The 24002-nt window shown below is 34.9% G+C and overlaps 3 protein-coding genes across 6 annotated transcripts; 2 read left to right on the forward strand and 1 right to left on the reverse strand.

The window, feature by feature from the left end:
• The first annotated feature begins 923 nt into the window (after nt 1–923).
• On the forward strand, nt 924–6544 carry LOC123226857 (BTB/POZ domain-containing protein NPY2-like). Of its 3 annotated transcripts, none has more exons than XM_044651379.1 (5): nt 924–1120; nt 1840–2643; nt 3695–3764; nt 4547–5707; nt 5826–6544. In XM_044651379.1, exons 2-5 carry the CDS (start codon nt 2582–2584, stop codon nt 6399–6401), a joined length of 1869 nt encoding a protein of 622 aa, XP_044507314.1. In that variant the 5' UTR covers nt 924–1120; nt 1840–2581; the 3' UTR covers nt 6402–6544. The 3 variants fall into 3 exon arrangements, with proteins under 3 accessions (XP_044507314.1, XP_044507312.1, XP_044507313.1); XM_044651377.1 differs by lacking the exon at nt 924–1120 and adding an exon at nt 1265–1384; XM_044651378.1 differs by lacking the exon at nt 924–1120 and adding an exon at nt 1281–1697.
• Nucleotides 6545–10072: 3528 nt separating this feature from the next.
• Nucleotides 10073–10958, forward strand: LOC123228184 (LOB domain-containing protein 38-like). 2 transcript variants are annotated; one of them, XM_044653477.1, is made up of 2 exons: nt 10073–10361; nt 10471–10717. In XM_044653477.1, exons 1-2 carry the CDS (start codon nt 10178–10180, stop codon nt 10656–10658), a joined length of 372 nt encoding a protein of 123 aa, XP_044509412.1. In that variant the 5' UTR covers nt 10073–10177; the 3' UTR covers nt 10659–10717. The 2 variants fall into 2 exon arrangements, with proteins under 2 accessions (XP_044509412.1, XP_044509411.1); XM_044653476.1 differs by having other exon boundaries at nt 10078–10361; nt 10487–10958.
• A 3063-nt stretch (nt 10959–14021) lies between these two features.
• On the reverse strand, nt 14022–23101 carry LOC123226879 (QWRF motif-containing protein 2-like). The gene is given in 7 exon segments (XM_044651426.1): nt 14022–14363; nt 14366–14420; nt 14505–14612; nt 15924–16013; nt 16159–16275; nt 19389–19508; nt 21401–23101. Coding segments are annotated over 7 exon segments (1929 nt in total). The 5' UTR covers nt 22817–23101; the 3' UTR covers nt 14022–14340.
• Between the last annotated feature and the right edge of the window lie 901 nt (nt 23102–24002).

Consider the following 24002-nt stretch of genomic DNA (forward strand, 5'->3'; position numbering starts at 1 on the left):
AATTGTCAACTCGGTTTGGACTTTGACTCCAAACTAGTGAAATTTTGGGAATGAGTTTAATTTTAAGATGTTGTTTTTTCGCCATTCAAACTATAATACAGGGATTGTATCCACCAATTTATATACAAAGTTTTGCCGGCATAATATAAAGGGGAATACTGTTTAAATATTAAGAAAATATATATAAGTAACACAACTGAGTTTAAGCAATGTACATTATAATTTTTAGAAAAAAACCTTTGAGTTTGAGTTTAATTTTCTGTTAAACTTGTAAAACTCTGATTTATGTGAATCTAATTAATATATTCGATGGTTATACAACCAATCAATCCTGGGGTGTTTTCCTGGTTTAAAGAAAATTTTCATTTGTCAATATTTATGGAACTGGCAAGCTAGCTGTTGGCAGCTATATATGAATTAGAAAAATTATATGTCTGATGAAAGTTACATACACGGCACAGAGTCATGATGAATCAAGAAGAGAGAAAATGCATGTATGTTGTTCAAAGCTGCATTTAACGCTCACAGGATGTTAGGTTTCGCTATTTAAGAAAATGCAAAAAATATATATTCAACTTCATGGACATATTCAGAAAATGTTAAATGAAAAAGTTCCGGTTTTTTAAACAAAATTGAACTTTGTTTCTACGTCAGCTTTGGTTTCTAGACGATGAAGCTGACTTATTGATCTAGAAAGAGTGATGTTGGGTTCGGTTCTTTAGGAATTAGGATGCAATCCGAGTAAAGGGTGTTAGAGAGATACTCAGTTATTAAAGAAATTAAAGAGAAGCCATGTGTCAGAGCCTTTGGCGTGCATAATGAAGCAAGGTAGACACTAGTCACTCCCTTTAACTCCCCAAAAATTGAATGAATCCAACTTTGCTTTTTAACGCCACTACTCTTTAAACAAACAAAGTTCAGCATTTTCGTGTTAAAATTTCTAGACTCGGTGCTGTTTCTTGCATCCTACAGACTGAACGGAAAACACATTCCTTAAACTATTTGGCTTTCCACCTGAGGCGTTCTGGTTCCTTAAGAGTACATAAAATCTCGAACTGAAAAAAGCAGCTAAAGCACGCTGAAGGGCAATTCAAGTTTTCGGTTTTAGCGTTTTAGTTTGGTGGGTTTTGTGCAAGTCTTTAGTATTTTTTGTGGGTTTGGTGCTTTAGACTCAGTGAGTTAGCGCTCATGCTCATGCATGGCCCATTTATAATGTGTGACAATGATACTAAAATTGTGGTATATCTATACAGACTTAAGTTTGGTGAGTTTAGATTAAATTAGTTAGCTTTACCAATTTAGAGCGATATCTCTATTGTTTATTTATTTTAAGCGATCTGAAAAAGTTTCTAGCATCTGTTGGTTGATGTTACTGAATCTTGAAGTGGGTTGATTTTATTTCTACTTTAATGCTTCAATTTAGGAAACATTGTTCATGGGTTTATAAATTTGATAGAATTGTTCTTGGGTTTTGTTGGGGTTTCCACGGAGAGTGGCTTTTGGGGATTGACTTTTTGTTTATTTAACTTAACCAACTTGATGAAAAACATATTTTGTCATGTGGGGTTTTACAGTTTTACAAATATGATAGTACAATGTGATCTTTGGGTTTATGATTTGATTTTGAGTAGAATTATTTGATATATTCTGGTAGATTTCCTAGATTGCTGTTGAATTTTAAGCGATTCTTTTGCTTGGTAGTTGATTTTTGATTGTTCATTACTTAGATGAATTTAAATTAATTTTTGTGATCTTTCTCATTTATTCTGTATAAAGATAGATGCTTGTTGTCTACCGTTTTGGTGGTTTTCTAAACTGATACCGAGATGCTGTTTTCAGTTGCAGGTTTTTCAAACTTCAACGGTTGAAAAAGACGCTATTTATAATTGATTTGGAACTTGAAGCTGTAAAGAAACTCAATTAGTCTTGGTGGCATGAATCTTTATGTACTTTTATATTTTATTTATGCAGAAAACAAAGAAACAGAGTAATCAGAGATCAAAAGATAAAGAAATAGTTAGTGAGGTGGAATCAGATTTGTGCTTATGGGGTGTAGTTTTTGAATAATTTAGTGCGGGTAGTGATAATTATTTAGTGTTAAGAGTCTGCTGGCTATGTCCCCTGAGCTAACTGGGTGAGCCCGGGCTCCATGGGCTTTGCCGCCGACCAAGGAAACAATCTCTTCTTTGGCTCTCCTGCCATCTAAGAGAACCTTTTGTTAAAAAATTACTTAAACCTTCTCTATCTTGCCTTCAATTTTCTATTCTTCTATCTTATTAGGACTCCCTGTCTCGATTGCTGTCAAGATTCGGTCATACCCTTCAGGCATATATCCTTACCCTTCCTTTTAGATTCTTTACTCTCTTTTACCCAAAGAGTTTGTCTTCTCCGATTTGGTCCCCACAACTGGGGAATTCACATTCCATTACTGGAAAATTTTCCTCAATTTCAGTAACGTGTGTTTTACTACTGGGCATGTACTGTAGTGAGCTGATAAAGTTTGATTTAGAAGTGGTGAGCTGAGCAGTGAGGGAGTTGGCTTTGACATATCAGTGGAAAAGTAGATCCCTTTCTTGCGAAGATGAAGTTTATGAAACTTGGATCAAAGCCGGATTCCTTTCAAAGGGATGGTAATAACATTAGGTGAGATCTCATTGAACCTTATTCCTTGCTCATCTTTTTCTAAGAAGCTTGTATGTTTGTCAACTGGTTTCGTGTTCATTAAATTGATTGTACCCATCTTTTAGTAGCTTTCCCATTTTGTTGATTCTTAAACTGGGTTCCTTCAGGGCAGTATGAAATTTTGTCAGCAGAATTGAGGTTTCTCTCATTTTATGATTTTCAATCTGTCCACAATGTTGTTTTACTCATTTTATGTAGTTAGAATATTGGACTTACATTCTGAACTATCTCCTTCAACAGTATGGCCATTTCTGGGAACCTTGAGATTCAAAAGGTTGTGTTCTGTTTAATTGATTCTCAAAGCGGGAAATTTCTTGCTGTTAGAGTCTGTAATCATGTCTAGTGCAATATTCTTCAGAAACTTGAAATCATTTGGTGTTTCTCACTGTTGGTACAGTGAATTTACTATTGGTTTTATGCGGTTATAAATTAAATATCAATTGACTGTTATCTGATTCCTCGATGTATTTTGGACATTCAGTATAAGTGCTAATTTGGTATTTGCAGTTAAATTGAATATGAATGGTAATTGCGAAGAGAAAACAACATTTCATAAGAATTTGAGAAACAATAAAATTGTTTTGAAATGTATGCAAACTTTGGGGATCCTAACCCACTTTTCTTATTTACGGAAAAAAAAAATCCACTTTTCTTACTATAACACTTAAGCATGGAAGGATGTGTAGAATGTAAAGTGAAAGATTTTCTGAGGCAGCTGCACCATTTACATAACAAATTTGCATATTTTATTCGAAATAAAAGTCGAAAATCTTATTTCTCTGTATTGCTTTGGCATAAAGAAACATGCTTTTCAGAAGGATCTTAGGTAGCAACAGTCATCTCGTCTAGTTGAGAAGCTTTGAAAGAAAGTGAAAGTAGTTATTGTAAAAAGTTAGATATGCTTCACTCCTGATAATCAGTTTAATTGTATTTGTTCTTTTTTTATTCTTGTTATATAAAAATAATGGATAGATTTTAGCAACATTATGAAGGGAAGACATTTTGTTCTCAGGTATGCAGCAAGTGAGTTGGCAACCGACATTGTGGTAGTTGTTGGGGATGTAAAGTTTCATTTGCATAAGGTATGATTTTATTTTTTCTGAAAAGTTTAGTACATGTGAGAAAATTATTGTCAGCATTTCTAGTTCTCCTGTACCTTCTATCTTCTGTATTGATGTTCTTGCTTTGTGGTAGTGATGAAAGGAATATGTGGAATACATAACTACTAATGCATTTTCATTCTATTCATATTGACTGATCATTAGTAGTTAATATAAAATATGCTCACTGATAGAAGCCTTGAGCTGTGGTTCATGGTTTTGATCAATGTTTTCTGACGCAAACCAGGCATTGAACTGGTCAAGGGGCCGATCTGGGTTTTTCTTGGTCGGATCAGTCAGATCGAGACATAGGGACTGTTGATATACATATAATTATAATACATATCCAAATGGAATTGTGGTATGATGGTGCATTGCATGCCTTGGCAGTGTTGCCAATTTCTGGGACTCGAACTTTTTTAATAGTCATGCGGGCGTCAGTTAATCCATAGGATAGAGATTGAACTGGTGGTTCAACTGCAATCTGGCACAGTTTGCCTAATTCAACACCCTTTAACAACTTCACCCAAACTAGACTGGCCACTAGGTCCCAGTCAAATCAGCTGGTCTGGTTTGGGTTTCAAAACCATGGTTTTGACATACTGATCCGGGGTGGTTTAAGAAATCTGACCCGGAGCAGAATTTGTAAAACTTCAGGAATTCTCCTGATAAATTTATGTTTATTTATATGAAGATGAGCTCATATACTCTCTAAGAACATGGATTCATATTCTAAAACTGATATTGAAAATTATTATATGCAGTTTCCTCTCCTGTCAAAATGTGCCTGCTTGCAGAAGCTGGTAGCGACCTCTAATGAAGAAATAGACATTTCCAACATTCCTGGTGGGCCTGCTTCCTTTGAAATTTGTGCCAAATTTTGTTATGGCATCACTGTGACCCTCAATGCTTACAATGTTGTGGCTGCTCGATGTGCGGCTGAGCACCTGGGAATGCATGAAACTACTGAGAAGGGGAACCTCATTTACAAGATTGATGTCTTCCTTAGCTCCAGTATTTTTCGCAGCTGGAAAGATTCAATTATTGTTCTACAATCAACCAAGTCTTTATTACCGTTATCTGAAGATCTCAAGATAATCAACCATTGCATTGAAGCTATAGCAACCAAAGCCTGTGTTGATGTTTCTAAAGTCGACTGGTCATATACCTATAACCGTAAGAAGCTCCCAGAGGAAAATGGGAATGATCCAAGCTGGAATGGTGTCAGAAACCTAGAAGTACCGAGGGACTGGTGGGTTGAGGATGTATGTGAGCTTGAAATTGATCTATATAAGCGAGTTATGATAAATATTAAAACCAAAGCAATTCTCCCTAGTGAAGTGATTGGAGAGGCATTGAAAACTTATGCTTACAGAAGGCTGTCAGGTTTGAGCAAGGGTATGATCCAGTGTGGTGATGTGTTAAAGTATCAAACAGCTGTCGATACAATTGTCTGGCTGCTACCTGTAGAGAAAGGCTGTGTCTCTTGTAGTTTCTTGTTCAAGTTGTTGAAAGCAGTCATTCTTTTAGACCTGGGAGATACTGTCAAGGAGCAGCTAATAAGACTCATAGGACAGCAACTAGAAGAGGCATCTGTCAACCATATGTTGTTGTTAATGGCACCTGAAGGTGAAAGTACCTTGTATGATGTTGACACGGTACAAAAAATTGTCAACGAGTTTTTGATGCAAGATCAAAATGCTGAGCTTGAGTCACCAGAAGAAGATCAAGAGATAAGAAGCCGAGGGATTTTATCTGATGCTTCCAAGCTGATGGTAGCAAAACTGATTGATGGATACCTGGCTGAAATTGCAAAGGATCCCAAGCTGCCACTGTCAAAGTTTGTTGATCTAGCCAATTTGGTGTCAGGTATCTCCAGGCCAGTGCATGACGGGCTTTACCGGGCCATTGACATGTACCTCAAGGTAAGAATTATTCGAATCTTTCTTCATCACATAATCAATCAGACACCATGTTTTTAGCTCTTGCATTTTGTTATACAACTTTGCACTATAATTTTTCTTAAAACATGCTTCGGTGCAGGAGCATCCAACAATCAGCAAAAGTGAAAGGAAGAAGATATGCAAGCTCATGGACTGTCGGAAGCTATCAGTCGATGCATGCATGCATGCTGTACAAAATGAGAGACTTCCACTGCGTGTTGTTGTCCAAATACTCTTTTTGGAGCAAGTCAGGTTTGCTGGCTCATCAGGTTGCAGCACTCCTGACCTACCAAAAGGTCTTAAGGATCTAAAATATGGATCCCTTGGGAGCTCAAGGTCCGCAGCAACCAATCCAGAGGAAGATTGGGATGCTGTGGCCACGGCCGAGGAGCTGAAGGCCCTTAAGGGGGAGCTTGCCGCCCTGAGGTTGAGCAATGGAATGGGAGGTAGTGTGAGTAATGGTGGCGATATTAAAACTGATACTGTTGACAACAAGGCTGCCATTAGTAAAATGAAAAGTATGCTTAAGTCCAAGAAGATCTTTGCAAAGCTCTGGTCAAGCAAAAGCCGACAAGGAGACAATAGTGGTTCAGATTCATCGGATAGTCTTGGTTCCGTGATACCGGAAGAAGCTACATCCACACCATCTGGAAACAGAAGGCATTCAGTTTCTTAGTAGACTGAAGTTATATAGAGTTGTTTCTTGGTTCTTTTACTTGCATATTTTTGGCCTCTACCTGCCTTAATGACATAGAAACTTCAGAAACTAGTGTTTATGTTTTTAATTCATCAAAATGAAGCATATATAGTTTGGTAGAAGAGTTGGGATTTTTTACATTGCAAATATAAATATTGCAGGAAATCTGAGATTAGCTATGTTTTTTATAGTAGTTTAACTCATTTGATTGGGACTCAAAGGTTAGTTCGGTTCGGTTAACTTTAAACTCGAGTATAGAAGACATTCAATTCGATAAGTCCGTGCACCTGAAAAGTTGGATTCAAATCGATTAAAACAATATTATTTTAATTAATATACATCAAAATATTATTATTTTAGTTGATTTTGATTTGGATATAGTACCAAGCTTAGTTCAAGCTCAATTTGGTATTATAACCAAACTCTTCTCATACTAAACAAAACTTAAATTGATATGAGAAGAGTTCGACTCCAATAAGTCAAATTAAATTCGAGCTCAATATGGGTTAAATCCACTACTATTATGTCCTGGAAAAAGCCCGGTCCAAGAATGAAAACATTGACAAAGGTCTGGGTGGACAATAACTAAATATTAAACCTAGTAAGTTCCTGCAGGCTGAATTTAAAAAACACATCTCTTAATAGTCTTACATTAAAGTTAAAACATAAAATAAAAACTTTAAAACTATCGACACAGATATGATCAGTTTCCTCCGACACCCAATTTCCGCAAAACATTATCCAGAAGCCGCATAAATGTATGTGGCGTGGCGATCAGGGTGAAAATTATGATCTTAACAAAGGATACTTAATCAACATTAACCTGTAAAAATTGAAATTAAGCTTGTACTTTTCCCTTTCCCGTTTATCTCAATGAGGCCCTTATTTCCAACATTAATTACAAGGCTTTGACTTCCAGGTATGATTGAATTCAAATTGAATTATTTTTAAATATAGGTTAGTATAAGTTGGGTTCGAAGCTTAAATGGTCAACTTAAATCCAAACTGATTGAAATACTGTTGGAAGTCATCGGTGGAAGGAATAATATCATCAACGGGATAATTAATATTATTACTGATAAGATGAATAAAATTATTAATAGAATAAATATTAAAGAGTTATATTATGTGTATAAATAAATTTTATTAATTTATTAATATAAATTAATATAATAATATGTAATCGAGTGATTTTGAAGTAAATAAGACATAATCTACTAGGGCACTAGGATTCTCAAGGAAAGGTCTGAAACGGAGAGGAAAATGAGATTGAGAATCCAAAGCCGACCTTTGATTCTTGCCCAGTGCCATTCTCCAATGTCGAAACCTCAAGTTTCTTTCTAATACCTGAAGAGACACTCAACTATGCAAATAGATTGGCTATGTCCCACTCGAATATTGATAAAACAATCATTTCTATCTTTTAAATTAAAAAAATTAAATTATTCACTCATTTGTTTAATTTACTAATAAAATCTATTAATTCTTTTATAAGAATAGATAAAAATATCTTCTATTTTTATTGATACTAAACAACAGAACCTCTCAAAAATATACATAATTAAATATTAAAAATCTCATAAAACAATACTAAAAATTGAGGGAACGATATCATAAATAAGAGAATAATATCAAAAGATAGAGAATATGCTTAAAAGCAACTAAAAGGCATCGGAAACAGAAGAACAATGTTGAAAAATTACCAAAACAATGTCGAAAGCTGAAAATATGAAAAAATTGTATTGGATCTTTGGGTTTTTTTGGATACACAAAAAATGAGAAAACATTAAAAAAATAAAGAGAAAAAAAGAAATATATAAAATAATTAAGATAAAAATTTAATTTACTTATCTAATTAGAGGTATAAATGATATTAATCCTATTAATACTCTTTAACAGTTAAAACTTAACTTTTTACTTAAACAATGAACAAAAAATAAAATTTCAAATTGAAAGTATAAAAATTATTTCATAAAAGTTCCGGTGGCAAATAGTAACTCAACCTTTCCAAGTCATGCAAGACAAACCCACAAAAAAACCGTCATGCTCTCAGTCTCCTTAAGACATTTGGGCTTTGTCTTTACAAGTATACCCCAACGCAACCCCACCTCATAAAAGTGACCTAACCGCCCATTAAAAAGGACAATTCAAGGAGGACAAAAATTCTTGAATTGTTTAAAGCTAACCCCACGCCACTCCTCATGGATTGGCTTGGAATCTCATTCTCCACAAACTCAAATTTGTTTTCGGTCCAATCAATTAAAGATGGTGGTCCAATTTGGATAAAGCCGCCACGTAAGTACTTGAAACTATAACTTCAATGCTTTTGTTTCGTTCCCACATTGTCATCTTCGCCCATTTTCTTAATCTTTAACTTATACATTGGTTGGTTCATTGTACAGTTGTATTTAAAATAACGCAATATTATATGTATATATTATTTTTTATATATTATAAATATATAAATAATATATTATTGTTTAATTAAGTATTAATTTTTTTAAATTTTAAATTATTTAATTATATAATGATATATTATTTATTTACTCAAATTATATATTTATAACTTTATTGTTTAAATTATGTTTAACACTTAACGATAGAATTAAGGTTAAAAATAAAAGATCTATGTAAAGTTAGAGATGTAATTTTATACTGATAATAACAAAGAAAATAAAATTTATGAAGTAGTTTAAGCTATTGATCAAAAACCTACGTTTATTATTATGTTATTAACTATAATGAAAATATTTATATAGGGTAACCGTACGATTTTTGTTCTATACAAGAGCAAGAGGAAATGGTATTATGAGTAACAGAATAAGATATGAAGATGTTTAAAAAAATATATTGATTGTGATATCTCATAAAAATAGAATATCAATGTTATTACATGGAGCGTATCATTGAAATTTAATTGAGCAAATTGTGAAAATTATTAAGACTTATCCTCCACGTTATTTTTAAATAAAATGATTTTAACCTATATTCCAAGTAAACATATATATATTTATAGATGGTGTATCTATTCATTACATATTATTCGTTTATTTTATACAATTTCTGTATAATTTTTTTTTGAAAGGGAAGTCTCGATAGACAATAATATAAGTAATTTTATATACATAAATAATAATATATCATTGTATAATTAAATAATTAAAAATTAAAAATAAAACAATATTATGGATAAGGATAAGACTTGGAATCAAACAAATTGAATTAGTTGCACTTGTACATTGAATTTATGATTAGCCCTACTGAAAATGGATAACGTTGACCCCTTTGACTTAAATGGTCTTGAAGGTAACGTTACCCTAAATACTGTTTATTAATCTAAAAGTGAAATTATTTGTGCTAATTTAGGAAATAAGCCAATTCAACCGTAATTAATTAGTTCAATTAAATAGAACATGAAATAATGCCATTTGAAAAGCAGCAACCAGAAGTCCAAAAGAGAATCAAACGGTAAAAATTACCCACAATTGAAAATCCAACGGCTGAGAGATCCCCAACCAGTTGCGGAGACACGGAGCCGCACTTACCCATTTCTTTGGAGCCCAAACTAACCTCACTCAAACCCATTAAACTAACCATGGTTAAACTTTACTTGTCCAGTAATTATGGCTCTCTATAAATGAACTCTCCTTTTCTTCTTCTTCCTTGTTGCTTGAATTATTCTCGAGCTTATCTTCTTCTTGCAGTCCACGTAATTTGACCTTGCTTTTAGTTTTTATTTTCTTTTTTATGCGAAAATGAGTTGCAGTGGCTGCAGAATCCTCAGAAAAGGTTGCAGCGAGAACTGCATGCTTAGACACTGTCTACAATGGATAGACGGCCCTCAAGCTCAGGCCAACGCCACCGTCTTCGTCGCCAAGTTCTTCGGCCGAGCCGGTCTTATGTCGTTTATCTCCGCCGTGCCTGAAACTCAACGTCCTGGTATGTCTCTCTCAAACGACTACGTATATACGTCTCGATTTTATGAAGAATTTTCAGAATTTTACTCGTTTATTAACGCATTTGAATGAATTTTTTGACGGTGTTTGAGGTGGTGGTGGTTGCAGCATTGTTTCAGTCGTTGCTATACGAGGCGGTGGGGAGGACGGTGAATACGGTGAGCGGAGCAGTGGGGCTGCTGTTGACGGGGAACTGGCACGTGTGCCAGACGGCGGTGGAGACGGTTCTTTGCGGAGGCGAGTTGCATCCACTGCCAGACGTGTTGACGTCGGAGTTTGATGACGTGTCAGAATCTGGTGTACTCCACTGTACATCTCTTTCGAGAGAGGTTATTTCCGTTCCCTTGAAAAGGAACAGCAGTGAACCCCAGGGAGATCTCGATCTGACTTTGACGACTTGTTTGCCGTCGAGAGCAGTGAAACGTCCCGCACCAAGTCCGTCAGAGGAGTCCAAAACGACAACGTCCGGAAGTGGGCTTGAAAATTGTAGTTCTGAGGGAGGTAAAAGGAAGCTCTTGAGACTGTTCCTTTAATCTTCCTTTTTATCGTAATGGAAATGAATTTTGAGTTTTCCTGATTAGGAAAGAAATCTTTTTATTCTTTGCTTTTCATTTATTTTTTCAAAATCCTCTTCTTTAAAAAAACTTCCTTCATACATATAATCAAGTTGTTTTGATGCTGAAAGTTTTCGAGCTTTAAACATATAATAAAATATGTAATTACTGTTAGTTTTGATGGGAGTGGGGAAGAAGAAAGAGGTGTATATTGCGGGCATAAGGGGTTGATTTGGGTTCGCTCAGCGCGAAAATATTATTGGGTTAACTCAAACATCAGTTTTACTTTAATAATAATAAAGATTAAGTTTAGTTTGTCAATGTTTTTGATAATATTATTTATTATTTTGATAATATTATTTATTTATTTAATAATATTATTTATTTCATTAATAAATTTTTAGTGATATCATTATAAAATCACATTAAATTCAAACTAATTCTAAGTTTAAATCAGGTCTAATCAATTAGGAGTGGTCTCTCAACCCTGTTTTAAAGTAAAAATTAAAGAAATAAGAAATAAGATAATATTAAATAATAAAATTATATATATTAATTTATATAATAATAATAATATTATCTTATTATAATTAGTGATACATCACCTTTAATGCATGTACGTGATTTTAGGAAAAAGGTAAATGGGCTTTGGATAAAACCGTAAAAGAGGCAAAGTTGGAGCATTGGGGTATGAGCCCGTAAGGCCTGACCTACCACAGGAATGAAAAGAGAAGGCAGAAACAAATTGTCCTGGAAAGCAAACAAATCTCATAGCATAGACAAAGAAATTAAAAAAAAGAAGGGAAAAGGACTATTTCCTATCCAAATTTTTGTTTAACCTTAAAGTAATATTTATGAAAAATAAAAAACCTAAACTTTTATCTATAGCCAAATGGTTGTCTAAATTTTCAGTTAAAGATAGAGGTAAAATCGTTATTTTCCTATAAACTTTGAATTTCAAACTTTTTATCATTTCCCCACTCCAGGTTTAAAAACTAACATTTCAACATATTCTTAAAGTTTAAAAAATTTAGATTTCACTCCTAAGATTTGCTTCTTTCTCCAACCACTACTGACGGTCAACTCTTTTCACTGATCTTCTTTCTCCAGTTACAAAGGATGACAAAGGACGAATCTTTATCGTCCAGATTTAGACGACAAAGTATCGTCCAGATCTAGAAAAATAAACAAAGAACAATGCTTCATCATCACATCATCTAGATGCGATGAGCTACAAAGGAGATCTCCTTCTCTTCGTCATCCCAGTCGTGTGACGGGGATGAGATGAGTGTTTGTTTTTTGGTGGTGGCGGGGAGCATGAGATGAATGTTTGTTTTTTGGTTACTTTCAACAATAATGTTTAATGGAGTGAAATATTAGCCAATAGAAAAAGGGTGACAACTGGGATGGTGGGATCCACAGGGGTGATAATGCCGTGATGGTATTCTCCATTGTTGTTGGACTAATTTTCTCTTTAATTTTTTTTTTTTAACGCTCTGCTTTGTTTTGTTTTATTTGATAGATAAATTAGTAATCAGACACATGGTTATTAAATCGAATGTATAGGTGTTCCCACATCAAACACTTTGTCCTTTATATTTCTTCTTAGGGTTAGAAGTCAAGCGCAACGGCGAAGGAATTGTTCTTAGCAAATAAAAATATGCACAAGATGTGGTAGATGAAATTAATCTCGACAACTACAAAACTGTCAACACCCTTATTCCTCAGTAGCACGACACAAATCCAGAAAGCGTAGAACCTATGTAAGATGTTCTTTTCCTGCTGTCGCTTGAATGGGCGATTCAATTGTCTGACCTTGATAAGACTCGATTTAGCTTATGACAGTTCCATCTTTTTAGTCAGTTCTTGCAACAACCACAATATCCGTACTTGCATTTAGCTAAATTTATCATGTGATATTTCGCGTCCACCATCAAGCAAGGAATCCGCTTTATAGGCAACAACCCACTTGTTTTTTGAGCTTATAGTGATGCAAATTGGAGTGCACGCCGCTCAACAAGATGGCCACTCTCTGTCATGACCCTATCATGTGGAGATCTGAAAAACAACTCATTGTTACCCTATTCTTTATCGAATTTGAGTATAGGGTTACGGCCAAAACTACTAAATAAGGTTTGATTGGTTCACTCGTTGAAAGACATGTTTCTCAAAGTTTCTTGACCCATAAACTACTTTGTGACAACAATGTTGCTATTCAGATTGCCTCAAATTCAATTTTTCATGAAAGAACGAAACACATTGCAGTCGATTGCCATTATATCCATCTCCAACACCAAGCCAAACTTCTTAACTTTTGTCATGTAACATCTCATAAGCAACTGACATATAGATTCACCAAGGCTCGTGGAAGTGAGCAATTCCACACCCTTCTGCACAATATTACTTGAGTGACACTGTTAAGAGTACGAAGTGAGCAACTGGCAGATAAATTCATCAAGTTTTCAAATGCAAACTCTGATAACGTTACTGAACTGACGTTTATCATTGGATTTATTGACATGAAGCTCGTTTATATCCCCATAGAATGATCAAATCATAATCAATATCGTCACATGCACTATAGACATAAACATGAGACGAATTTAAAAAAAAAAGAATTCTACATAGACAAACGTAAAAATATGTGATTGAATAATTTTAAATTCAATGAATATAAACAATCACATCCCTCAAACATATATTGTCATGACAATTTATATGAATACACAGGAACTTGGTCCAAAAAGACAAAATCATTGATTGTATGAATATGTAGTAGCTTGAAAACATGTTATATTCGTTTCAAAAAAATAGTAATTGTTAGGTACCCAAAAGACATCATTGCCACTGAAAAATGCAGTAACTTGGTCCACCAAGAACTAAGTATTGAAGGTTGCTAACTACATATCTAGCCATGGCCCTGAATGGTCACATTCAGCTTACTAGCTTAGGCTCGCAGTTTCATGTACACGTTAAAGGCTAGAGAGTAAATTCATGAACCAATTCAATAAATCTAAAAAATGGATCCCCACATAGAGATAGTACATTACTGCACATAATAAATATATCAAGGAACATGAGATGACTGGTGAGATAACTTGATGGGATATGATGAATTTTAGATATATACATATGCATTACTTTTCTTTTGCCTGAAAAGCAGGAATAGTTGATGTATACAGCCTTAGTTAGGGAGGAGAAAAGCCACATCTTGAAACATTCTGATGCAAAGATACATTGAATACATGCAAAGGAGACCATGACTGGTTCCAAAAATGAGAAACAAGAAGCCAAAACTAGCTATTCAGCGCATTCTTATTACCTCCAGTGTGCCTCTACCCACACGAAAAAGAAGAGGGCCTTCGTAATGTTAGCGATTTGTGTGAATTGTGTCAAATGAGATCAGTTCTACACACTTGTTGTCAGGTTTGGGTTTTCCGTACACGATTTAGCTGTATTATATGTGTTCTCAAGCTACAATCTTTAACCTGTTACATGGAATTTTTTTATGGTTCAATAAGCATAATAAGGGGAAATTATTTCAAGAAAAGCACGGCAGAAAACTCACTTACCTGCATGGCTGCTAAAGTGGATGAGAAATCTTTACATTGTTCAAGAAAAATCCTTTCTTTTGCAGTCACATTCATGAGTTCAGCCATCAAGGAATTCATGTTCTCCACCTGCAAACAACAAACAGAATTAGATGTTTTGGCAGGAGAAATACCAAGTATACAAACTTGCCAGACAAACCAAAGTGACAACCTTGAATGTTTGGTACATCATCCACTTTAATTTGTTTACTTTATCTTTTCTTGTAATTTATTTAATTATATAATATGACATCAGTTTGTACGACTTAGCTTATAGACAGAGTATGTGCAATAAAAATGCTTTTATGTTCCCCCTTGTTTTTTAGCAAAGGCTTAACCAGAACTTAAAGCAGCTTGTTATTCATCACCAAGATGATGTCGTATCAAGAAATTTCAATTTTGGGTGCTATAGGAGTGGGACTAGACACCACAAGCAAGGAAAACCATGCCGATTGGGTTAAGCAAAGATGAACCAGTGGTGGAAACATTCTTTGTGCTTATCAGAATAGTCCCACTCACTAATAGTGAAATAAGCTTAAAAAATTGACAGTCTCCGTTCACTAAACTTAAAAGAGAGAGAGACTCAATCCTTCTTTCCAAACTTCAGAGGTCAAACAATGGGAGCTAAAACATTATCATTTCCCTCTTTCCTATGGGAAAAAAAAAAAGATATCCCCTTCAATAATATCCTGATACAATTTCCTTGCTTACAGGTCACTGTAGAGCCCACAACAATCAATTGTAAGCAGCAGAGGCAAAAAGGTTATTCAACAATTAATGTTCGGACATATCAGCTTCTGCCTCACAAAGCAGACAACGTAGGTATAGCCCCGCTAGAAACACTAAGGTCTTATATACCATAGTCCATGTAGTTTCCTTTTCAGCCAGTCACAACTAATTAGCTGTAAAAATCAAATGAAAGGTTTGATAAGGCTATACAAATTATTGCTCTATTGTTCAAATGGTGTTTCAATATCAAATTATGAATAAAAGAGATTCAACAGGCTCCAATTTGATTTTCTCCTTCTGGTGTATCATCTAACAACATAGCTATAACACACATTCAGAAAGTTAAAACATGTTATATGATTCACTTAAAGATATGTATACTATTGAGGAAATGCTCAGGTGAGGCAAAGCCACTAGTACTTATTTTACTTATCCATTATAGTTAGTACAGAAAACAGAAAATGGCTGCAGCATAGATGTTCTCAAGGTTCATAGCATTCAAGAGCATTCAAGTTCTTAAACTTCACATGAATAATTGACAAAAATAGAACAGTGGTGTAGTGGAGTATTTTGTAGTGATTAGGTGTTTGTTTTTGTTTTTTGCCTTTTAAATCTGATAAGAAAGCGACTGTTAGGATGTTCTAAGTAATAATGGTGAGTTGAATAATTTACCTTTGATGACAGCAAGTATATAGAGGAAGCCATTGCCTGCATTACATCAACTGCTGAACTGATGGCATCCTTTAGTTTTTGGATATCAGCCTATTATTTAAAAAAGGAAATAGACAAGAGAAAAAATAAAAGAAAAACAAAAGTAAGTTTCTTTTGACCTTAGAGAAACTGACGCCTTGTACCAATTATCTATCCCAGTATAAAGTTAAAAAAAAAATAAGCTGCAGGCACATACGATTGCTTTTCCAACAATTGGAAGACGAAGGGTACTGGCCTTCAAAGCTTCAGTTGCTCCCAGTAAAGAACTTGAATGATCTTTGTCTAGAAGAGTCCATGCTTCCAAAAAAGACATCTACATTCACCAAACATAACAGAGTTCAGACTCTTAAATAATTTATTTAACTGCTCAAGAGAACAAATGTGAAAAACTTTTTTAAAAACTGTCGGACACATCTTAGGCCCCATGGAAAGCAACTACCATTTTTAAATAATTTATGGCTTTAAAATAAATGTCTATCCCTTGAGAGCGGGACATTCTGTTAGTTGATCAGAATGAACGAATCACCCTTCTAAAAGAGAACTTTAACTTCTACTTTTCAGATTACAGTCACCAGTTTTGGGATCTTTATCTTCATATGAATTTGCTTCGCCACAAACAAGGGCAAGAACGAATAAGTTTTTCTCCTGAATAAACTAGATAATGTAGCATACAGACTGAAGAGAAAATAATTTTGTTTGACAACTCCTCATTTAAAGGTCAAGAAAAGCATCACAAAGATATGGAAGAGGCACTAAAAACGTCTGTGAAAGTTTTAAGACATGAAACACATCTGAGAATGGTTAACTTTCTAAAGCCATCTACCTGGTTCACCTCTTTCTTTAGTAGAAGTGATCTTCTCCCTTATTGAGAGAGATAGCTGAAGGTAGCAAACTCTTAATCTTCAATGTAGAAGCCACAAGTTTTTGCAGCATGTATGTAAAACTAGAAGGTCAGAGATGCACAGCAGGGTGGTTTATAAGACTGACATTGACATTTATTTACCAGTCTTAACACAATAAGAAAGGTGTACTTTTTTATGGTGTAATTTGATCATTAATAAAGTAGCAGCAAAACAAGTGCACTTAGTAGAAATAATTCACATCTTGACTGATCTATTGGAAAACTGCACATCATTGAAACTCAAAAGAAAATTCAAAGGAATTGTTAGGTATACTGCATAGGTTGGGAATTAAGTTGGGTATGAATGTAAAGTGTGAGGAAAAGTCTCACCCCTTGAGCTAGCTTTTGGGGTAGGGGAGAACTAATAACACTTTTGTGTTGAACCAACAAGTGGTATTAGAACCCAAAGCTTGGAACAATTCCATCCAAAGGCCCACTTAAGCGGAAGTTGCTTCTTACTCCCTGGTTGGCCTCATTCAGAAGGATCAAATGAATGGGAGGTTTGGCTAGTTTACTCCCGGGTTGGCATGCCTAGTTGAAATGGAGGTTGTTGATGGACCAATGTGTGATAAGGAGGGGGAGGTTTGGCCAGTTCACTCCCTGGTTGGCATGCCTAGTTGAAGGGGAGGTTGTTACTCAACCAATGTATGATAATAGAAGGATTGTTAAGTATCCCACATTGGGAAAACCTCACCCCTTGACAGTTGACCTAACTTTTGAGGTGGAAGAGGCCCAATAACACTTCATGGAGGCCCGACAAGACTAATAGTTTCATAAATTATTTGACCAGAAAACCTGAGTGAACTGGCAGAGATGTGTTAACAGAAAATAGTAAGTAAAACTATAAGCTTAATCTATCCAGATAGTATACTACTTCAGAATAAGGTAAACAGACAGAGTTATTATTGAGAGTTCTGCATACTAACAAATTGCAACCAACTAGCTAATTAGATGGGCAAATTTTTATCCGTATGAAAACATTCCAGAGACCTGGTAAGATAAAGATTAAATTATCAACAGTTTAAAGGGGACGTCAGCAGCTAGGGAAGAGATAAGCTAAAGACTAGAACATTTGTGCAATTGTCGTAAAACATCCTGATGTCACAAACACATTGATTTGCGTCACAGTTTAAATATTTTGCGTACACTAAAAAAAATTTCATGGTTGTGTGCACTAAAAAAAATTAACACTAATTTTTGTATATAGCAGAACTAATCTGAATGGCAGTGACATATCAGAAATTTTTAAGGTCCAATAAGGAAAAAAAACAGTATTTATGAGGGTCTTCAGGAGAATAACAGGTTACAGAATGTAGTTGCTAACATGGCAGCACCTACAGCCTTTCTAACATGATTCTCAGATTTCAGTTAAATAGTCACTGACAGATATAGTTGAACCATATGAGAACAGCTGTTAGATGACAAAAAGGATAATGATGGTGGATCAAGCACTGAAAAGGCAATAACTATAATAATATAGAAGAACTAACTAAAGAATAACCTATAAAAGCCATTTTCTGACAAATGGCACTTGGACAGTAAGCATGGGTTTCTGGTATGCAAAGACATGACCACAAGTAAAACCACAATCCTGATTTTCACAAGTAGTCAAATTAAACAGTTCAAATTCGTATTGGACACCAGCAACCATGTCCTTATGATGTCTTACTTTCACATTTCCATTCTTTTAAACCAAGATTGCTAGCATCTCAATACATTTGTTCCGTGCCGCTAACTTTAAATTTTCAGAAAACAGAAGACCAAGCTGTTTCCTGGATTAATCGAAATCAATCTACAGTTCTCAAACCATATGAAAAATAAATTACTGCTAGAGCAACAATTTTGACTCCATAGAAAATAGTCTTTATCTTAAAATGGAGCAGGATAACAAGCTAAAGATCAATGTGGTAGAGCTAAAAATAAAGTAATCACCCATACCCTGGGAAAACATACAACACCAAGCAGTTTAATGGACCATCACCCAAAACCTGAAAAACATTCACTGTAATAGCCAAAGCTTGACTTCAATAATCTTGACAGTATGCAGCTCTCTGTCGAAGGACTTATGCTTTCTTTCATTGATGTTGCACTAGCAGCAGAAACTAGTTTGATTAAGTATTTAAGAAATCATAACAATGGACTTCTTCCTGTAGTTGAGCATCATATGCTTGTGTAAGTTCCATTAAGAAGTATGGTCCTCATTTGCATCTTCAAGAGCCATAATGAAAATACACTAAATCACAAAAACCTATGCAGAGGATCAATAGAAAGGCCTTGTAGTTTGCCGAACTGAAGTTATCTGAATTCTTTTTTTCAGTTGGATGGATGTAAATTATTGTTCAGGTTACTCCAGTCATGCAAATGAATGTTGGCACTTTCTTAATAAAAGATTGATAGTGCATTCTCTGGGTTTAAGAACCAGGCAGAGAAAAGACAGAAAAAGTATGAGACATAACCTTATGAATCTCCTATTATCAATGCTCATAGGATTTAGAAACTCGGAAGAATGAAACTACAACTCTTACTTGTCCCTTGAGGATGGAAGTCAATTTCAGTTTTTTCCTCAGCAATAGTAACTTGATTCTTCTGAGAGTGACTGAATGTAGGAGTTCTGAAATTGTTACCCATGCATTCCACAGATTTTTCTGGTAAAACAAAAAATTTTAGATTATAAAACTGCAACAGATAACAACAAATGCGAAAAATAAAAAATAAAAATAAAATTGTTCACAGGGCCAAGAACGAGTTCCAAAAACAATAACAGGCTATTTCAATATTAGCAGAGACACAAATTATCAAGAAAAACAATTTGAGGCAGAAATTGTCTAGGCATTTGTTCAGATGCTCTGTAACAAAGCATCAGGTGCATAACAAGTCAATCTTGATTGAACTAAATTAATCGTGAACCAAGCTTCATTGTATATATGTTTAAGAAGGGGACCAATCATCTGGCCAAATCAAATAATGTTTGCAAACTCATCTATTAGCAAATCCCAGGAAAATATAAACACCCATATAAAATAATTTTAAGAAAGAAAAAAAATGTTTACTCCAGTTCCAAAGTGAGGACAGACTATAAAAGTTAAATTCAAGCAATCTAGATATGTTCTCATGAACCTACCTCCACTTTCTTGAGCAAGAAATTCCATAGTGTTAGGCATAACGTTTCACCAAATAGATATCACAAAGTATGTTATCAATTCTTCTACAAATTTACTTATACCATAATTGTCAGGATAATCGGCTGAAAAATATTTTTCCAAAGTCCAAACATAATCCAAGATCCATGAGTTTAGGCTATTAAGAAGGTGAACATGAGATGGATCCTTATACGTTCACTAGATAACAGTTTAAATGAGAGAAAACTCAGAAAATTCATAACTGGACCAGAAAGGGACTTCAGGTAGGCAATATTTTGTTTATTTTCCACATTAAAGAGTGCATTAATTTCAATCATATAATTCCTAGAAAGCATCAGTAGACACCCTTAAACCAATGTTGGGTTAACCGGCAGTCAAACCTGGGCATTGTTTAAATAGATATTAAAAAAACAATATTCAAACAATTTTTCCTATTTAATCATTAAATATCAAATCCGAATTATAATTAATTAAAATTGGATTTAGCCTGGTGGTAATGCATGTTTACTTTCATATATAAAGTGCTGAGTTTGAACCCAAATACAGTAAAAAAAAAAAAAAAAAAAATCCGTTTACATTGATGTCAGCGGGTTTGGGCTGGTTTGAGCATGGCTCATCCCGGTTCAAAGCCTAAACTGAGTTTATAACATAATAGGACCAGATTGGCTCATAGTTTCTAGTCAAATTGACTGGTCCGGTCTAATTTTCAAAACATTGCCTTAGACCACAAAAGCTAAATTTTATGAACACAGAGGTCACTGATGCAGTAGAAAGAAGTATAACTGCAAGCTCACATAGGCCAAAGTGTTCTAGAGTGAAAATCAATTTTTATCCATAACTACACCTCAAAAGCTAACTATTAAGATTGGAGAGCCCATAGTCATATAAATCTCACACTAGAACTTCATACTTTCCAATGTGGGATTCAAATCTCATACCTTACACTTGAGATCCTAAGACACTCATACAATCTTAAGTTCCTTCTATAAATTATCTACTCCACAAATTCTTAAACAAATACATATGCACCTTACCTAGCTTAAGAAACTTAATTCACTCGTAGAGGCAACAATGCTCCATGTAATAAATTAAATCAGCACTATCATTCCATATTTACAATCCCATCGTCATAACGGACTACAATGCAATCAGAAGACAGCTGAACAAAGGCAATAGAATGAGTGGTAGGAGTCGTAGACGGCTACTGTGCATTATTATTATTATTTTCTTTGCCACATAATTTATTCAATAATAAATGTTATTTCTCCATCCTATGTTTTGCAGACCAAAATATAATTCTATGTAGATGAACCTTCAATATGAAACGCATAAATGCAAATAGAATTTTATGCAAGTATCAGTTGGAAACAAGGATATTGGCTAACCAATTACCATACCTCTGCATCCAGTTTCTGCACCCTGAAGGTGGCATCTGCCCTAGCATTTACAAACCGCCATTGTAAGTATCGGTTATACAGAAGCCTCAACATATGTGCATAAAAAATTCGATCGTCTCCGATCTTCCCTCTCCATACATCCGCAGAAAAACTAAGAATTGAAGGCGTATTACTAGTTTTCCCACTCAATGCACCGCCAACCGCATTTCTCACTCTAGAAGGACTAGCAATTCCCCTTGATGGAGACATACCAGGACCATTCCAAACTTTAATCGGAGATGACGGCCTAGTGGCTCCCCTAATGGGAGAAGCCATTGTCCTTGGGGACATATTCACTGCACCATCACTAGAAAATCTTTTTGGTTGCAAGTACTTTGATGGATTACTACTCATTCTAGACCCAGGGCCAGGCGATAATGGTGACCTTGGATCTTGTAATCTCCTTAACCGGCTATTAGTTTCTTGCCAAAACCTTGCAGAAACAACAATGCCACGAGCACCATTTTTAATTCTTGAAAGAACACCGGAATCTGGCACTCCAGAAGTGTTGGTACTACCAGAGGAGACACTATCAGTATCGTCAGAACTTACAAGATCAGCAGGCTCATTTACCAACAAATGCCCATCTGGGTTCTGCTTAGCACTGCTCAAATCCAAACTCAATCTACTCTCGTGTTCAATCAAAGATTGGTTCAACGACTTGGTCACCAACCCAGATCCAACCCCGGCCAACTTCTTACTTTCAACACTATAATCCAAACTCCTTGCTAAAGGGTTAGAACCTGTCCGGGTCCGACTCGGCCATGGCTGATCTCGAACAGGAGTGGCTCTTCTCCTCTCAGGAGTTGCCTTTGCCCTTGCTTTACTTATAGGAAGAGAAAAGGCCTCTCCTTGAAAGGAAACAGACAGACTCCTAGTCGAAGTGACAAGCATTTTTGTTGCAGTAGAAAGCTCTTGACTTGCATTGATTTGTTTAGAGTTTGGAACCGCCGTTGTTGGGCGTGGAGTAGTGGCACTAATGGGTCGCCTTCTGTCAACTGATAGCGATCTTTTAGGAGCTAAAGATTGAAATGTAGTTTGTGTAGAAGGTGAATTGGTGGAACGAGACAAGACTGGGGATGAAAATCTTTGGCTTGGGCTTGGAGTTTTAGCTGAAATCGTTGTTTTTGTTGAAGAAGAAGAGGAAGATGAAGGAGAAGGAGAAGGAGAAGGAGACAAATATCTAGAAGAAACTTGTCTTCCTCTTGGTTTTCGAGGATTATTAACGCCATTGCGTGCATTATAATCTTTCTCAGAAGGCAAAAGAGGAGGTCTTGTTCCTGAACTAGTTGTTGGGTTCTCTTGTTGCTCTTGAGAGTCACCATTTTTGGCTGTAGCAGCTGCTGTTGCTACTTGTTGAGGAATGGCAGCCACCATTCTGTGAACAGAATCTTTCCTTCACATTGCTTGTCTCTCCTCTCGAGAATAATGTAACTTGAACATTCTTCCCTTTAAGCCACAAAGCAACTCTTCCTGCTCACTGCAAGAACCAGCAAAAAGATTCGCACTTGAATAGATTCCTCCAAGTAACAATGGCTTTAGCGTTCTGGGCAAGAGTAAAAAATCAAAACTTAGAGAATTCTCAGAGAGATAAATGGGAGTAGGTGAGATGGGGAAGGAGAAAAAGGAGAAGAGAGAGTTAAGCAACAGTTGGCCTTTGCGCTTGTTTAGGTTTTTGTGCATCTTTTTTTAAATTAGTATTATTTATTAAGCATGTAATTAATATCAGGTATTCATGTGTTTATTATTTAATTGCTCCTACGAACGGACTCTAAATGAATTATAGGTCAAATTTTAGTTATGTAGGTGATTGCCTTGATAGGTTTGGAGCAACTTGTGTATGTTTGACATCGTTTTATTAGGTTTGTTTTGTTTTAAGTTTATCTCGAACCTAATTTGTATGAGTTTGAATTTATACCTATTACATCAAACTTGAACATTATTTGTCATGTTAAACTTGAGTTTTTATGTCTTAAAATTTATTAAGCTCATCGAACTTAACATTGAGTTTGACTTTTTTTATATCAAACCTAAATTTGATTCGAATAAATTATGTGCCCGTAACCAGTGTTCAAAGATATAAGTATATTGGGCAAGTAAACTTTCATCATGCTTTAAGATTAACCTCAATGAAAGGGAAAGATTGGTTGATACTGTGGAAGAAAGAGCTTTTCAACTTAATTTAAGAGGGTTATGCAAAGGACAAAACAAATAGCTTGTGATGGTTTGCGACCTAATAATAATACTGTAACATTTAAGATGCTACGTCATTTTAGATCTCTCTCACTCCATTATTTATATATCCCTTGCATTTAACGCATTTCCCTTTAGTTGGCAATCAAAATTAAGGGGCGGTTGATTATAGTATTTAAATATTATTTTAATAATTTATTTTTTATTATTTTATTTAGTTTATTAATAATAAAAAATTATGATAATTTTATATTATTAATATTGACGTAATAAATAATATAGTTGATAATGTGAGTATCATCTTTACCTTAAATATTAAAATATTACTAAGGTAATCTTGATTTTATTATAATTATATTATTATTTATTA

The sequence above is a fragment of the Mangifera indica genome, chromosome 10 (assembly GCF_011075055.1).
Source record: "Mangifera indica cultivar Alphonso chromosome 10, CATAS_Mindica_2.1, whole genome shotgun sequence".
Lineage (NCBI taxonomy): Eukaryota > Viridiplantae > Streptophyta > Magnoliopsida > Sapindales > Anacardiaceae > Mangifera > Mangifera indica.

What these genes read in the sequence shown, in the direction of transcription:
- LOC123226857 (XM_044651379.1), top strand. Translation starts at nt 2,582, where the DNA reads ATGAAGTTTATGAAACTTGGATCAAAGCCGGATTCCTTTCAAAGGGAT. An exon ending in TAAAGTTTCATTTGCATAAG is followed by an intron (nt 3,765 to 4,546) that starts GTATGATTTTAT and finishes TATTATATGCAG; the next exon opens with TTTCCTCTCCTGTCAAAATG. An exon ending in CCATTGACATGTACCTCAAG is followed by an intron (nt 5,708 to 5,825) that starts GTAAGAATTATT and finishes GCTTCGGTGCAG; the next exon opens with GAGCATCCAACAATCAGCAA.
- LOC123228184 (XM_044653476.1), top strand. Translation starts at nt 10,178, where the DNA reads ATGAGTTGCAGTGGCTGCAGAATCCTCAGAAAAGGTTGCAGCGAGAAC. An exon ending in GCCTGAAACTCAACGTCCTG is followed by an intron (nt 10,362 to 10,486) that starts GTATGTCTCTCT and finishes TGGTGGTTGCAG; the next exon opens with CATTGTTTCAGTCGTTGCTA.